Source organism: Scyliorhinus torazame, chromosome 12, assembly GCF_047496885.1.
Source record: "Scyliorhinus torazame isolate Kashiwa2021f chromosome 12, sScyTor2.1, whole genome shotgun sequence".
Taxonomy (NCBI): Eukaryota; Metazoa; Chordata; class Chondrichthyes; order Carcharhiniformes; family Scyliorhinidae; genus Scyliorhinus; species Scyliorhinus torazame.
The window spans coordinates 201,316,230-201,330,936 of NC_092718.1; the positions used below are offsets into that span (position 1 = coordinate 201,316,230).

Below are 14,707 nucleotides of genomic sequence, written 5' to 3' on the forward strand. Positions count from 1 at the left end.
TTGTAAGCTACCAGACAAGGTCTTGTGAATATCTAAAGTAAGGCTCGCTATATGGGAGTTCTAATTATAGTGCCTTGCGTTCACTACCTTCAGTGTACAGGATAGACTATGACTTACATGCTATCTTTTCCTTAACGTCGACTAAATATTTCTACTTCTTGAGAGCCAGGCATGGGCAAGTAACCCTTCAGATAGCCTCAAAGGGTGAGAATATGATGAGTCTTAGTTAAATGTCACTCTTATTTATTAAAATAGACACAGATCTGTATGGTAAAATATATACGTAATTTATTTAAAGAAAAAAGGGTAATACAAGTGTTTTGATAAATGATACAGTTTGACAAATACAGGATATGTGATGAGTTAGCCTGTGACCTCCCTCACTACATAATTGCTTAAGCTATAAACATCTCATACTTACATCGACTAGTAGTCTCGGAGCTCGATACTCAATCAAGAGCAGAACTCTACGAGTCGAGATAGCAGCTTGTCAAATAAACACCCAGTAATCTCCTAAACAGCTCTCCAAGCGAAACTCTAACTTTCGCAGCCTGTTCTTAAGCATTTATATCTTTTTCTTACTTAGGGAGTTTGACTCCCCAGTTATTTTGAGACAAAGAACAGTCTCTCTCTTGGTCGGCAAGACCTTGGTTTCTCAGGAGGTCCAGCAAGACACCAGTTCTTAAAGATACAAGGTTGATACCTCCGGTAGCTATCTCCAGAAAACCTCCAGCCTCCCTTCTTGGCAGGGTCTCTTGCCAAGCAGTAGCCCCCATAGTGGCAAGGCCACTATACAAGTGATATCCTCCTTAGTTGGCAGAGCTTATTTCCAGACAAGGCCACAAGACTTAATGAGTTCACTGCATCTGGACTCTTACAAAGATAATGTCTGTAACACTTGTTGAAAAACATTATTGCAATAAGTAATGGTTTACAAGAGATAAATGACATCAGTCATCAGTTTTTAATATCGGGTTAATTACATGATTTAATATAACATCAGCTCCGATCAGCTTTTAATATAAAGCGAATATATGATTTAATATACAATCTGTTCTGATCAGCATTTAATATAGGTGGATACCGCCACAGTTGGAAGCAGTACAGAGGACGTTTACTAAACTAATATTCTGGTTTGTGTGAGCTGTCTTAGAGGACAGGCTGGACAGGCCAGGCCTCTATCTACTGGAGTTTAGAAGAGGCAACTTGATCAAAACCTTTAAGATCCTGAGGGGTCTTGACAGGGTTGGTGTGGAGAGTATTATAGGTCCGGACCAGAACCCCAAATTCTTTGTTAAGATTGGCGGAGCGGGGGGGACAACATGTGCATGAACCTTTTTCTTCATTTTCTACCTTGCTACACACTGCTTTTCCTGGCTGAGTTGGTACTTGTCAAAAAACTGGAAAATGCCACCCAGTGTCTGTCTGACATCTGTACAAACTAAACATTCAGTGAGTTATGCAAATAGTTGTCATAATGCATAACAGATCATTTATTTCCCTCCCTGATAGAACTAACATCCCTCCCTCTCTTTGTGTGGCTTGCTCGTGATGTGCTAAATCACAGGCAGGTACAATTGTCCTGCAGCTCTGGGCTGCAGTATTTTGTTATGACATTGCAGTCAGGAGACCAGTGTATTTACCGATTAAATGCATATAATAATCACTTAATGCGTCTGATTACTGTATCTGAACTGTGTGACATCAGTTTATTTTGTATTCATCCAGGAGACTGCAGTTTTGCTCAAGTGAAAGCTATGTCAAAGCTCAAACCTGAATCAAACCTTGCCTGTTCTGTGCGGTTTAGCAATATTGTATTACAGTTCTTAGCTCCCTCCGTTTTCTCTGTGGAACCTGAATTCTTGGCTGATACAGGTAAGCCAGTAACATAACACATCCAGAAAGATGTGATCGCTCTTGCTGTTTCCTGCCTTAAAATATGTCTAATTATTTCCTTCCATAATGAACCATAACAAACTTATTTAGGCACATGTTAATGGGCGTGATTCAGTGGACATGAACCAAATGCGCTTTTGGGCGTGTTTGGCGGGCTGTTTCTCGGCGGCTGCAGGGCCAAGATTCACCCGGGTCTTTTGGGCCTCGTATGAGTTTCTCCCCTCCGAGGCCACACTTTAGTGATTTCCTGCACTAGCGAGTTGAGCTGGGCGCAACACGGTGGCTGAATCGCACCCAAATATCTGTACATGAAAAGGCTAGATGCACAATTTCCTTACATAGCTTTGGATCCCAAAATAGTTCGCATAAAGCCATGTTATCTTTTCAATGTGGGCCAAATTAATCCAATATTAATTCTTTATTGTTACCAGAAAATAATGATGGATACAAATGCAAAACTTAATAACTCTGAACCAGCAGAATTACTTATGGGGAAGAGGGCTGACGCCCTTACCTTTGCTTCCATAATCGCCCGCCGGAGAATCCTGCTCGGCTGGCGATCAGCCGCACCACCCACAGCTGCAGACTGACTATCTGAATTGCTCCACCTGAAGAAGATTAAGTTCACCATCTGAGGGTCAGAGGAAGGCTTCCACGAAATGTGGAGGCCATTCACTAGCTTGTTCCAAGTCCTGTTCGAAGCCAACACCCAACAGAGCGGGGGAGGAAGCATGGGGACCAACGAGACCACAGGGAGCAGACAGAGACAGGAGTGGTGGGAATAAGGGGGTTCCAGAAGCAACAATATGGGGGAGGCCAGAAGGTGGCCGTCATAGAGACCAGAGGGCTTAACATGAGGCCACAAGAAAGAGAACCCTCAAAAGACAGGCTGACAGTGGGATAGGGGAGGGGGGAAGAAGAGGGAGGAGACCAAGCGACAAACGGGAGGCGGGGAGAGAGGAGGGCATCGCCCACATATAAACACCTGACAACTACCCGTGATAAAGTAAAGGGCCAAGGAAAGGACCCTGAAACAATGAAAGTGGAGAAGGGTCAACACTGAAAAAGAACAACGTTAAATTGTAACCGTCGCATTTGGATCCAAACTCGAAACATTAGCTCCCCTCCACAGATTCTGTCAGACCTGCTGAGGGTGTCCAGTATTTTCTGTTTTTGTAATAGCTTATAGAATTTCTGCTTTAGTTATGGGGACCACAGATCAGAAACTATGACTAGCCCTTTTCCTCGAATCCCACCAAAGAAAGCTGGTCAAATTGATTTTCATTGGGTTTTTTATTATTGGCAAGATGTGTTCAGAATAATTTGATGCTAAGTGGTGGAATGTCTGTGCATAAGAGTAGCATACTGTGAGGTACATGCCAACCAGCAACTGAGATGAGTTTATTGTCAAAAAGGACTGCAAGACCGGTTTGAGAGTGGCCTCAGATCTTGGTCATCTGCAGCTCTCCCTTGTGAGTTGCGGCAATAGAATCCTGGCAGCTGACACAACTCCGTTATTCATGAGGGAGGCATAACTTTCCAAAGTATTGGCGAGGATGATGCTGTGTGTGCATAGTGAGATCAATAAGAATCAGTGGGCAAAGCTAGCAGCCAGCTAACATCACTTTTCAGTTTCGCATTTCTGTGATGGACCTGTTGATCCTTTTCATCTCAGTGCAGAGGAATGTGGGTGATCCAGGGTCCATTAGGTTCTTGCAGCACAGCCCACAACCTTAGAATATAAAAAGATGTAAATTATTTAATACTGTTAAAAAGATAAGGATTTAAAGACCTCCTAGAATTTTTTTTAAAATAATTAAAATCAAGCATGTCAAAAGAAGTCATTTTTGACTTTGGACTTAAAAATCTGTAACCTTCGATTTCTATAACAAGTGTCCTGTACTTTGCTGTCAAACTTATAAAGTAACTTTTTCAATTTTCAGGCCAATACAGCTGTACTGTCATTATAAAAGAAATACCAGACTCTGTGCGTAGGGAGTTAAGCTCAGGCGGAGACACCTATATATCTGTAAAGGCTTCTGTTCTGGGTGGCCATTATGCAGGACAGGTTGGAAGAACCGAGATTTCTTTCATTCCAGGATTTTATATGAACCAATCATCCGTGACTCTTAGTTGCAAAGAGCCAACAGTCAACATCACTATTTTTGGTATAGTTAAAGTATTGAATGAACTGGAGGTAAGCAACAGAGGACTGTTAATGTGACATAGTTGAACTTTCAGACTGCAAAGTATTTCCTGAACAGAACCGTGGCTTTTGGCATTGTAAAGTTTCAGATGCAATCCTAATTAAATCAGATTTATAAGACACCATGCATGTCCATGACTTGAGCTGCTGCTGCCGCTCCTGCTCCTCCACTTAACTTGCCAGAAGCATGGCGGAGACCCCATTTACAAGCATATTAGAGCTTCTGCCATATTTCTGATGAGATTCTGGCAACAGAATGAAAACACAGCCAAGTAATTCCCTAGCCTGTGAACCATGCGATTATTTTCCCTATGAAAGGTCATTGTTAGTTGATGGTAAATGTTTCAAAGTATAGCATTATTAGGAATTTATTAAGTTGAAATCCTGAGGAATGTTACTGATCTTTCAGAACCCTTGTGCATTGAGAATACTTTGTAACCAGAATGGAGCTAACAAGGTTTTGGAATATGCCTGCCCATTTTTAAAAATGTTTATCCAAATTCATGTAGTTTACTACAAACATACAACAAACAGCTCACCAAACACGGTCACAGACATCCGACATCCTTTTCTCAAACCCATCTGCAGAGCCCCTTAACTCATACTTTATCTTCGTACAGGTTGCCCAACCAAGCCGCTACCTCCGGTGACGATGCCGACTGCCACTCCAATAAAATTTGCCGCCGTGCAATCAGAGGCGAAGGCCATGACATCAGCCTTCTTCTTCTCCATGAGCTCTGTCTTCTCTGAAACCCCAGATATTGCCACTGAAGAGTCCGAGTCCACCTCCTCCTCCACTACCCTGGCTAAGACCATGAACACATCCGTCCAGAATCTTCCTAATTTTTCGCAACCCCAAAACATGTGCGTGTGATTCACTGGCCTCCACCCACACCTCTCACACTCGCCTGCTAGCCCCTGGAAGAACCCACTCATTCTCGCCCGAGCCATATGCACCCTGTGCGCCACCTTAAACTGAATCAGGCTCATCCTTGCACAGGAGGAGGTCCCGTTTACCCCACACAGTGCCTCACTCCATACTCCCCAATTGATCTCCCCTCCCAACTTCCCTTCCCATTTCTCCTTGATCTTCACCACCCGCTCGCCTTTCCTTTTTTTTCAATAAACAATTTTATTAAGGTATTTTTGGCATTGTAAACAGTTACAGTATACAGTAATGTGCAAATATCAACCCAAAACAGAAACATAGTGCAAAAAAACAATCCTCCCTCGTAAACAGTACCCGCCTATTTATCCCTCCTATTCTACTCTAATCTTACCTGCCCCCCCCCAGCTGACTTGTAATTCCCCGCGAAGAAGTCGATAAATGGTTGCCACCTTCGGGTGAACCCTAATACAGATCCTCTCATGGCGAACTTAATTTTTTCCAGCCCCATAAAGCTCAACATGTCCGAGAGCCATGCTTTGGTCTTCGGGGGCTTTGAGTCCCTCCATGCCAGCAATATACGTCGCCGGGCTACCAGGGAAGCAAAGGCCAAGACGTATATTGCTGGAGGCCAAGACGGCCTCCCTCTCAACCCGGACCCCCGTGTCTTCCGAGACCCCAAATATTGCCACCACTGGACTCATCACCACCCTAGTTTTCAGTACCTGGGACATGTCGTCCACAAATCCCTCCCAGTACCTCCTAAGTTTTGGGCATGCCCAGAACATGTGGACGTGATTCGCTGGCCCTCGCGCACACCTAGCGCACTTGTCCTCCACCCCAAAAAATTTACTCATCCAGGCCACCGTCATGTGGGCCCGGTGGACGACCTTGAACTGAATCAGGCTGAGCCTAGCACATATTGCAGTTGAATTTACCCTACTCAGGGCTTCCGCCCATACCCCCTCCTCCATCTCCTCGCCAAGTTCCTCCTCCCACTTGAGCTTCAGTTCCTCTGTCTGGGACTCCTCCCCTTTTATAAGTTCTCGGTAAATATCCGAGACTTTCCCCTCTCCTATCTCTCCCCTAGAGACTACTCTGTCCTGGATCCCATTTGGTGGAAGGCGTGGGAAGGATGGGACCTGTCTGCGTATGAAGTCACGCACTTGCAAGTACCGAAAGTCATTCCCTCTTACTAGTCCGAATTTCTCCTCCAAGGCCCTCATGCTCGAGAAGCTCCCCCCCAAGAACATATCGCCCATCCTTCCCACCCCCGCCCGCCGTCACACTCAGAATCCACCGTCCATACTCCCAGGGGCAAATCGGTGATTGTTGCATATTGGAGACCAGACCAATGTTCCCACCTCCCCTACATGTCTCCTCCACTGGCCCCAGATCCGCAGGACTGCCACCACTACCGGGCTGATGGAGTACCTGGCCGGCGGGAGCGGTAGGGGGGCCGTGACCAGGGCTGCCAAACTGGTGCCCCTGCACGAAGCCACCTCCACTCACCTCCAAATAGACCCCGTACCCACCATCCAACTCCTTACCATGGCTATGTTGGCTGCCCAGTAGTAGTTGCTGAGGTTCGCCAGCGCCAGCCCCCCCTCGCTACGGTTCCTCTCAAGCATCGCTTTCTTCACCCGCGGAGACTTACCCGCCCAGACAAAACCCATAATAATCTTGTTGACCCTTTTGAAGAAGGACCGCAGGATGAAAATCGGGAGGCACTGAAAAATAAACAGGAATCTTGGGAGGATTGTCATCTTTACCGTCTGCACTCTTCCCGCAAGTGATAGCGGGAGTGCATCCCATCTCCTAAACTCGCACTTCATTTGCTCCACCACTCTAGTCAAATTTAGCTTATGCAGCCTGCCCCACTCTCGCGCCACCTGTATCCCTAAGTATCGGAAACTTTCTCCGACCATCCTAAATGGTAGCCCCTTCAACCTGTTCTCCTGGCCCCTCGCCTGCACTACAAACATCTCACTCTTAGTCATGTTCAGTTTGTACCCTGAAAACCTGCCAAATTCTCTCAATATTCCTAGTTTACTGTCCATCCCAGCCAGCGGGTCCGATACGTACAGGAGCAGGTCGTCCACGTACAGCAATACCCTGTGCTCTACCCATCCCCTAATCATTCCCTTCCACCCCCTCGCAGCTCTCAGGGCAATCGCCAGAGGTTCTATGGCCAGTGCAAACAGCAACGGGGAGAGTGGACATCCCTGTCTGGTCCCCCGGTGTAGTCGAAAGTACTCTGATGTTGTCCTATTCATCCTCACCCTAGCTTTTGGGGCCTGGTACAATAGTCTAACCCAGTCAACAAACCCCTCCCCGAACCCAAACCGTCCAAGTACCTCCCATAAATAGTCCCACTCCACCCGGTCAAAGGCCTTCTCGGCATCCATTGCCACCACTGCCTCTACCTCTCTGCCCTCCGGGGGGCATCATGATCACATTGAGTAGTCTTCTCAAGTTGGCTACCAGCTGTCTGCCTTTAACAAACCCTGTTTGGTTTTCCCCGATCACCTCCGGGACACAGTCCTCAATTCTAAGCGCCAAAACCTTAGCCAGGAGCTTGGCGTCGACGTTGATCAGGGAGATTTGTCTGTATGACCCACACGCTTCCGGGTCTTTATCCCGTTTTAATATCAGCGAAATGGTAGCCTGTGACATCGTCGGGGGTAGAGTCCCTCTGGGGCTCGCCTCGTTAAATACCCTAGTCAGCACTATCGCCGACAACATTTTGTAGAACTCCACTGGATATCCATCCAGCCCTGGGGATTTACCCGACTGCATGGCCTTCAAGCCCCCCAGTACTTCCTCAGCTCTTATCGGGGCCCCCAGTCCGTCTACCAGCCCCCTACCCACTTTTGGGAAGGTCAGTCCATCTAAGAAACGCTTCATCTCCTCCGGCTCCCCAGGGGGTTCTGAGGTATAGAGCTTGCTGTAAAACTCCCGAAACACCTTGTTCAATCCTGACGGGTCATCCACTCTATTCCCCATACCGTCCACTGCCCTGCCTATTTCTCTGGCCTCCTTCTTACTCCTGAGTTGCTGCGCAAGCATTCTACTAGCTTTCTCCCCATGCTCATAGACCACACCCTTTGCCTTCTTGGGTTGTTCCACTGCTTTGCTCGTGGACAACACTCCCAGCTGAGCCTGCAGTCTCCGTCTATCTCTAAGTCGGTCCTCCCTCGCGGCCTCTGCATATTCCCTATCTGTCCGGTGGACCTCCTTGAACAGTCTGTCCATTTCCGCTCTGTCCATTCTATCCCTGTGGGCCCGAATTGAAATCAGCTCCCTCTTTTTCAGCGCCTTCCACAGGGTCGCTGCTGAGTCTTCCTCTGTGTCATTAACCTGCAGGTAGTCCTTCATGCACTTCCGCAGTCTCTCGCACACACCCTCCTCCGCTAGCAATCCAACCTCCATTGCGGGCGCTGGTAGCTCCCTTTGCAGACCTGCCCAGTGTGGGGCATGATCCGAGATGGTGATCGTCGAGTACTCCTTGTTTTTTACCCTGCCTACACAGCCCCTGCTCATGATGAAAAAATCGATTCTAGAGTACCTCTCGCCTTTCCTTGATCTTCGCCACCCGCTCACCTAAATGTGCTATATTTAAATACATCATTTTCGTCCTTGTCTTCTCTTCTCCTTGCTTTGTTTCACAAAAGTATTTACTCTTTGCTGAGCAAAGCTTTACAAGCACTGTTTGCTGTCCTAAACCTAACACAAGTGAACATTATTCATATGTCAATGTTGAAAAGTTCACAGCCGCGTTTGATGCTGTCTTCATCTGATATCTGCATGTATGCACTATCAAAGCAAGAATCGCTGTATAGTGATCAGAAGCACAAACTCTCCCCAGTTTTCCTGTGACACTTGAGCTAAATTGTATTGCCTCATCTCCCATGAGATCAGCTAACTGCACAAATCAAGGATGAATGAAATTAATTAGATAATGTTATACTGGTGAGTTTTATTTGAGATTGTGAGTTTTTTAACGTATTGAAGCATTTATATTACCTTATTTAATTCCTTAGGTCCGATCTCAATCCCCTGCAATTGTGGTGAGTCCGCCTATCCAGTTATACTCAGTATCCAACATTGTTTACTCACTAAGTACAGTGAACCTTAGCCTTCTTCAGCAAGGATTGCCATGCACCAATATCAGTGTATCCAGCCCCTTGACAAGACAGGTGATGCATGTGACAGTCACAGTTCTGCGGAGTGGAGGCAATGGTGGCACAACAGGCAAGATTTTGCACAAATAACGTAATATTGTCTTTTCCTGCAATAGTATTGAGTCTTTTTAAGTGTAACTTTCCTTAAATTAATATATCCAATTCATATCTCATTGCAACCAAAGTTCTTGCAACTTACTTGAGTAATCTTTAATGTAAAGCGTGCAGTGCCTTTTGATACTACGTAGTAATGAATGAAACATCTCTAAAGGTTTAAAATTAGACCAGCGGAGGAAGACCAGATGGTGTATTATAAATATATTAGAGTAGAATTTGCTATGCTCGATGCCTGGGCATGTTCCCCAGATGCAAGAAGAGGAAAAGAGGACAGAAGCCATTCATTGGGTTTCTGCACACCCAAATTGAACACAACATTTCACTTATCCACATACCACAGATTAGAAACAGTTGAAGATAACAGCCAGTCATTATCTCAGGCTCTTTCATGACAGGCCTTTTAGTCTTGGATATAGTTGATGCTTTAACATTGAAGTGAATGTTTAGCTTAATTGGCTGGATAACTGGTACATGATGCAGAGCAAGGCCAATTCCCGTACTGGCTAAGGTTATTCATGAACGCGCCCCGCCTCTCGCCTGAGGTGTAATGATCCTCGGGTTAAATCACCACCAGACTGCTCTCCCCCTCAAAGGGGAATGCAGCCTATTGTCATCTGGGACGATGACAACTTTACAACTTTTACACATTGAGAGGTTGAGACTGCTTTGCCTTTTGAGTTTGAAAGGCCTATTTAATTTGTTAATACCCTTTTGAATTAGTGTCAGGAAAGGGCATTGTTCCAACATCAGTCTGGAATGTTCTTTTTGTGCCCTCTTGAGACAGGGGAGTGGTTTTGATCCACAAATGTTAGGTGACCTACAGGAGGCCATCTTTAGTAATCTTTTTTTTAATATAAATTTAGAGTACCCAATTCATTTTTTCCAATTAAGGGGCAATTTATCGAGGCCAATCCACCTACCCTGCACATCTTTGGGTTGTGGGGGCGAAACCCACGCAAACACGGGGAGAATGTGCAAACTTCACACAGACAGTGACCCAGAGCCGGGATCGAACCTGGGACCTCGGTGACGTGAGGCAGCAGGGCTAACCCACTGCGCCACCATGCTGCCCTCATCTTTAGTAATCTTAGGGCAGCACGGTGGCGCAGTAATTAGTACTGCTGCCTCACGGCGCCGAGGACCCGGATTAGACCTGGCCCTGTATCACTATCCATGTGGAGTTTGCACTTTTATCCCGTATCTGCATGGATCTCACCCTCACAACACAAAGATGTGCAGGGTAGGTAAATTGGCTAAGCTAAATTGCCCTTTAATTGGGGAAAAAATAATTGGATACTCTAAATTTATATTTTTTTAAAAACATCTTTAGTAATCTTGTGTTCAGTTTTAAAATATAAAATTTAGTTTGAAGTTCATAATATAATGGGGCATGACACCACCATATTTTCATCTCCTGGAGTCGTGGGCAGCAAGACCTTGGGCTTCCCAAGTCCCAGTGTAACGTCAGAGGAATGCAGTAGCCTAGGCAGGTAGGTTAAAAGGCCCATCTCAGTTCGTTGGGGCATTCGTTGGGAGCCCAGGTCTCCAATATCATTTTTATGTCCCTTCAACCTCACTTCTCACCCCCTAGCCACCCCAGCCCACCAATGCCCCCTTCATGCTCCCTCATCTACCCCGTGCCTCCTTGTTTACCCCACTCCCCTTCATGCCCTCTCATAGCTCCATGTTCCTTCATATTCCCATGCTCCCTCATATCCCCACACCCTCTCCATGACCCTTCATATTCCACATGCCCCCCATTCTATGCACGCTTTGAACAAGAGGTCAGCAAGAGCAAGCCCTCCACCCCAGAAGCCTTGTATGAACCTGTATCTGAGATCACCATTGCAGACATCAGAGCAGCCTTCTTGAAGGTCAACCCTCGGAAAGCCACTGGCCCAGATGGGGTACCCAGACGGGCACTCAGGTCTTGCGCTGATCAGCTGGCGGGGGTATTCGCAGACATCTTCAACCTCTCTTTATCTGAGGTCCCTATCTGCTTCAAGAAGACGACCATCATCCCTGTACCAAAAGAAAAGCCAAGCAGCGTGCCTTACTGACTATCATCCAGTGGTTCTGACATCCATCATCATGAAGTGCTTCAAAAGGTTAGTCATGGCACGAATCAACTCCAGCCTCCCGGATTGCCTTGATCCACTACAGTTCGCCTACTGCTGCAACAGGTTCACAGCAGATGCCATCTCCATGGCCCTGCACTCTACCCTGGAACACCTAGATAACAAAGACACCTATGTCAGACTCCTATTTATCGACTACAGCTCAGCCTTCAACAACATTATTCCTACAAAACTCATCTCCAAACTCCGTGGCCTTGACCTCGGCTCCGCCCTCTGCGACTGGATCCTGAACTTTCTAACCCACAGGCCACAATCAGTAAGGATAGGCAACAACACCTCAACACCGGTGCCCCACAAGGCTGTATCCTCAGCCCCCTACTATGACTGTGGACAAATTCCCCTTCAACTCGATTTTCAAATTTGCTGATGACACCACAGTAGTGGGTCGGATTTCAAACAATGATGAGACAGAGTACAGGAATGAGATGGAGAATCTGGTGAACTGGTGCAACGACAATAATCTCTCCCTCAATGTCAATAAAACGAAGGAGATTGTCATCGACTTCAGGAAGCGTAGTGGAGAACATGCCCCTGTCTACATCAATGGGAACGAAGTAGAAAGGGTCGAGAGCTTCATGTTTTTAGGTGTCCAGATCACCAATAACTTGTCCTGGTCCCCCCCATGCCGTCACTATAGTTAAGAAAGTCCACCAACGACTACTTTCTCAGAAGACTAAGGAAATTTGGCATGTCACCTACGACTCTCACCAACTTCTACAGATGCACCATAGAAAGCATTCTTTCTGGTTGTATCACAGCTTGGTATGGATCGTGCTCTGCCCAAGACCGCAGGAAATTACAAACGGTTGTGAATGTAGCCCAATCCATCACGCAAACCAGCCTTCCATCCATTGATTCTGTCTACAATTCCCGCTGCCTCGGAAAGACAGCCAACATAATTAAGGACCCCCACGCACCCCGGACATACTCTCTTCCACCTTCCTCCGTCAGGAAAAAGATACCAAGGTTTGAGGTCACGTATCAACCGACTCAAGAACAGCTTCTTCCCTTCTGCCATCAGACTTTTGAATGGACCTACCTCGTATTAAGTTGATCTTTTCTCTACACCTTGCTATAACTGTAACATTATATTCTGCAGTCTCTCCTTCCTTCCCTATGTACGGTATGCATTGTTTGAACAGCATGCAAGAAACAATACTTTTCACTGTATACTAATACGTGACAATAGTAAATCAAATCAAACAAAATGTACCCTCCACAGTATCTCACCCTGTATCCACAATGTACAATCCTCAGGAGTCATGTTATAACAATGGGAATCCTTTAAAATAGATAATAAAAACCTGCACCTTGAACAATCTGTTAGTACTGTCAGTGAAAAACTCAACCATTCACATTTTTTCAAATCCTGATCGACTGAAAAAGTCATAAATCCCCTAAAGTGGTTGGTTATACAGTTCCAAAACAAATACAATCATATTAAGTCACCACATCATAGACAGCTAATAATTTAATAACCTCTTAAAACTGTCAATCAAACTGAACACAGCCCCTTGCTTTGAAGTAGTCTGTTGTTTTTGAAACTCAACCAAGCACTAATAATTACCCGAGCTGTAAAAACAAGCCCTTGGAAACAATATAGAATATTTAAACTGCAAAACTAATGGCTATGTTTTTTCTCACCAACATCCGACGTCCTGTCAATTTTTCTCTTAAGTAATAGGTGCAGACCAATTTTTGTTTCAAATTTAAACGTATGTGGACATTTAAATCACTTAAGATCATGCCAGTAGAATTCTTGCCCCTGAAGTAATGGCCAGAATAGGCTTCGTTTCAAAGTTCCGTATCCTCCAACATGACCAACTGCTATAACGTTGCTTTGAGCAGGCAGTTGGATGTGAAACCTATTTACTGCACTTTTGATAATATACATGAGGGCCATGTTTATTCAGGATATGAAATTAATTGAGGGGGACCTGAGGTTTCCCTTCAGTGAACTGTACTCCTAACATACTTTTGGAGCTTGTCCATTCGCTAAATTGCTTGGAGTTCATTATTATTCTGGACTAAGGTATTTCCACACTGATCAAGATGTTAAAACAAGGAGATCAATTCATGCTATTCTGAGGGATCAGTCTCGCAAGAATGGGCATCATTGCTTCACTTTCCAGATTCCCTGCATTGGCATTGAAAGGTTCCTAACATGTCTCAGCTGTGCCTCTCTCCTCATTTGAGAATACACAGTTCAGTTAGGTGCCGTTTATTAGCAACCCCTGCCCCGGTGCATGCAGCTGCCTTCCAATCCACCCACAGAGCCCTCAGCAGCAGTGCTTCTCCTCATTTTAATTTTGTACTGTGCCGTTGATGCAGGTTGGAAAACTGTGGTGCAGAATTCTCACTGCCAGACCAGCTTTGACATTTCTTTGTGAGTATGAAAGCTCCTCCCATCATCCTGGAGGAGCTTAATATTCAGGTTGTATTATTCCTTGTGTCTGAATAAAGGTCGTAGTCTTACAGTTGAAGTAGATGCTTTATTGTGTGAGTTCGTTCTCTCTCCATCGCTTATACTGTGTTACATCTGAGCTGCCTGTCTGTGTCCTGCTCACCAGCTGCCGTTCCTGTGAAGAGTGTCTTTACTTCAATCTCTGGTGCTCCCTCTTGTGGTTACTTAGTTGTAGTGTATTTACATTAACCCCTTGTGGAAATACAGTGATGCATATCACTACATCCCCCCTTTTTTCTTTTTACATATTTTCTGTACTTTGTTCAAGAAAATTGTACAAAACAGGTAGATGAATGATGACATGTACAAGTTGTGACGATATTGATGATTATACAAAGCCAATTAATATTTATGAGTCCAATCTTAATTTAAAAGAGTTATGAGTCCAAACCTTATGAATTTGTTCGGTTGAGGTTTTTTTTCTGTTGTTGACGTGGTGATATTGATATTGTAATTTCGTTCTGAATGTCGGTCATGTTCTTGTTTTTAAGTTAGCAACAAATCATCACAAGGTGTTCGAATGGTTGAACCACTGATGTTGACTGACGTGGACTTTTTTCTGTGCTTGTGGTATGTCATCTGCCTTAAAGCTGGTGTGCTTGTTTGTTCTGGAGCAATTGTAAATTTGTGAGATTCGTTGTCATGCCATGGTGTTTGTAGTCTTGTCATTGTTTTGGAGTGTGCTGTTGCATTGTCCTTCATGTGCAGAGTTGTACCATGTTGTACAGGTCGTTGTTTCATTGTTGCTGTTACTGTCATTTCTGTCTTTGTTGTTTTCGTTGTCGTGCTTGTTGTTTCTGTTTTTGTTTTCATTGT

General features: G+C 45.2%; 1 protein-coding gene across 1 annotated transcript in view; it reads left to right on the plus strand.

Annotated features, from left to right (window-relative positions):
- LOC140387123 (nuclear pore membrane glycoprotein 210-like) overlaps nt 1–2,359 on the plus strand; it is a 227,860-nt gene extending 225,501 nt beyond the window's left edge. The window contains exons 35-36 of the mRNA XM_072470134.1: nt 1,729–1,875; nt 2,328–2,359. Of these exons, the coding sequence (XP_072326235.1) occupies nt 1,729–1,875; nt 2,328–2,359 (179 nt within the window). The remainder of the gene's footprint in view (nt 1–1,728; nt 1,876–2,327) is intronic.
- The last annotated feature ends 12,348 nt before the right edge of the window (nt 2,360–14,707 follow it).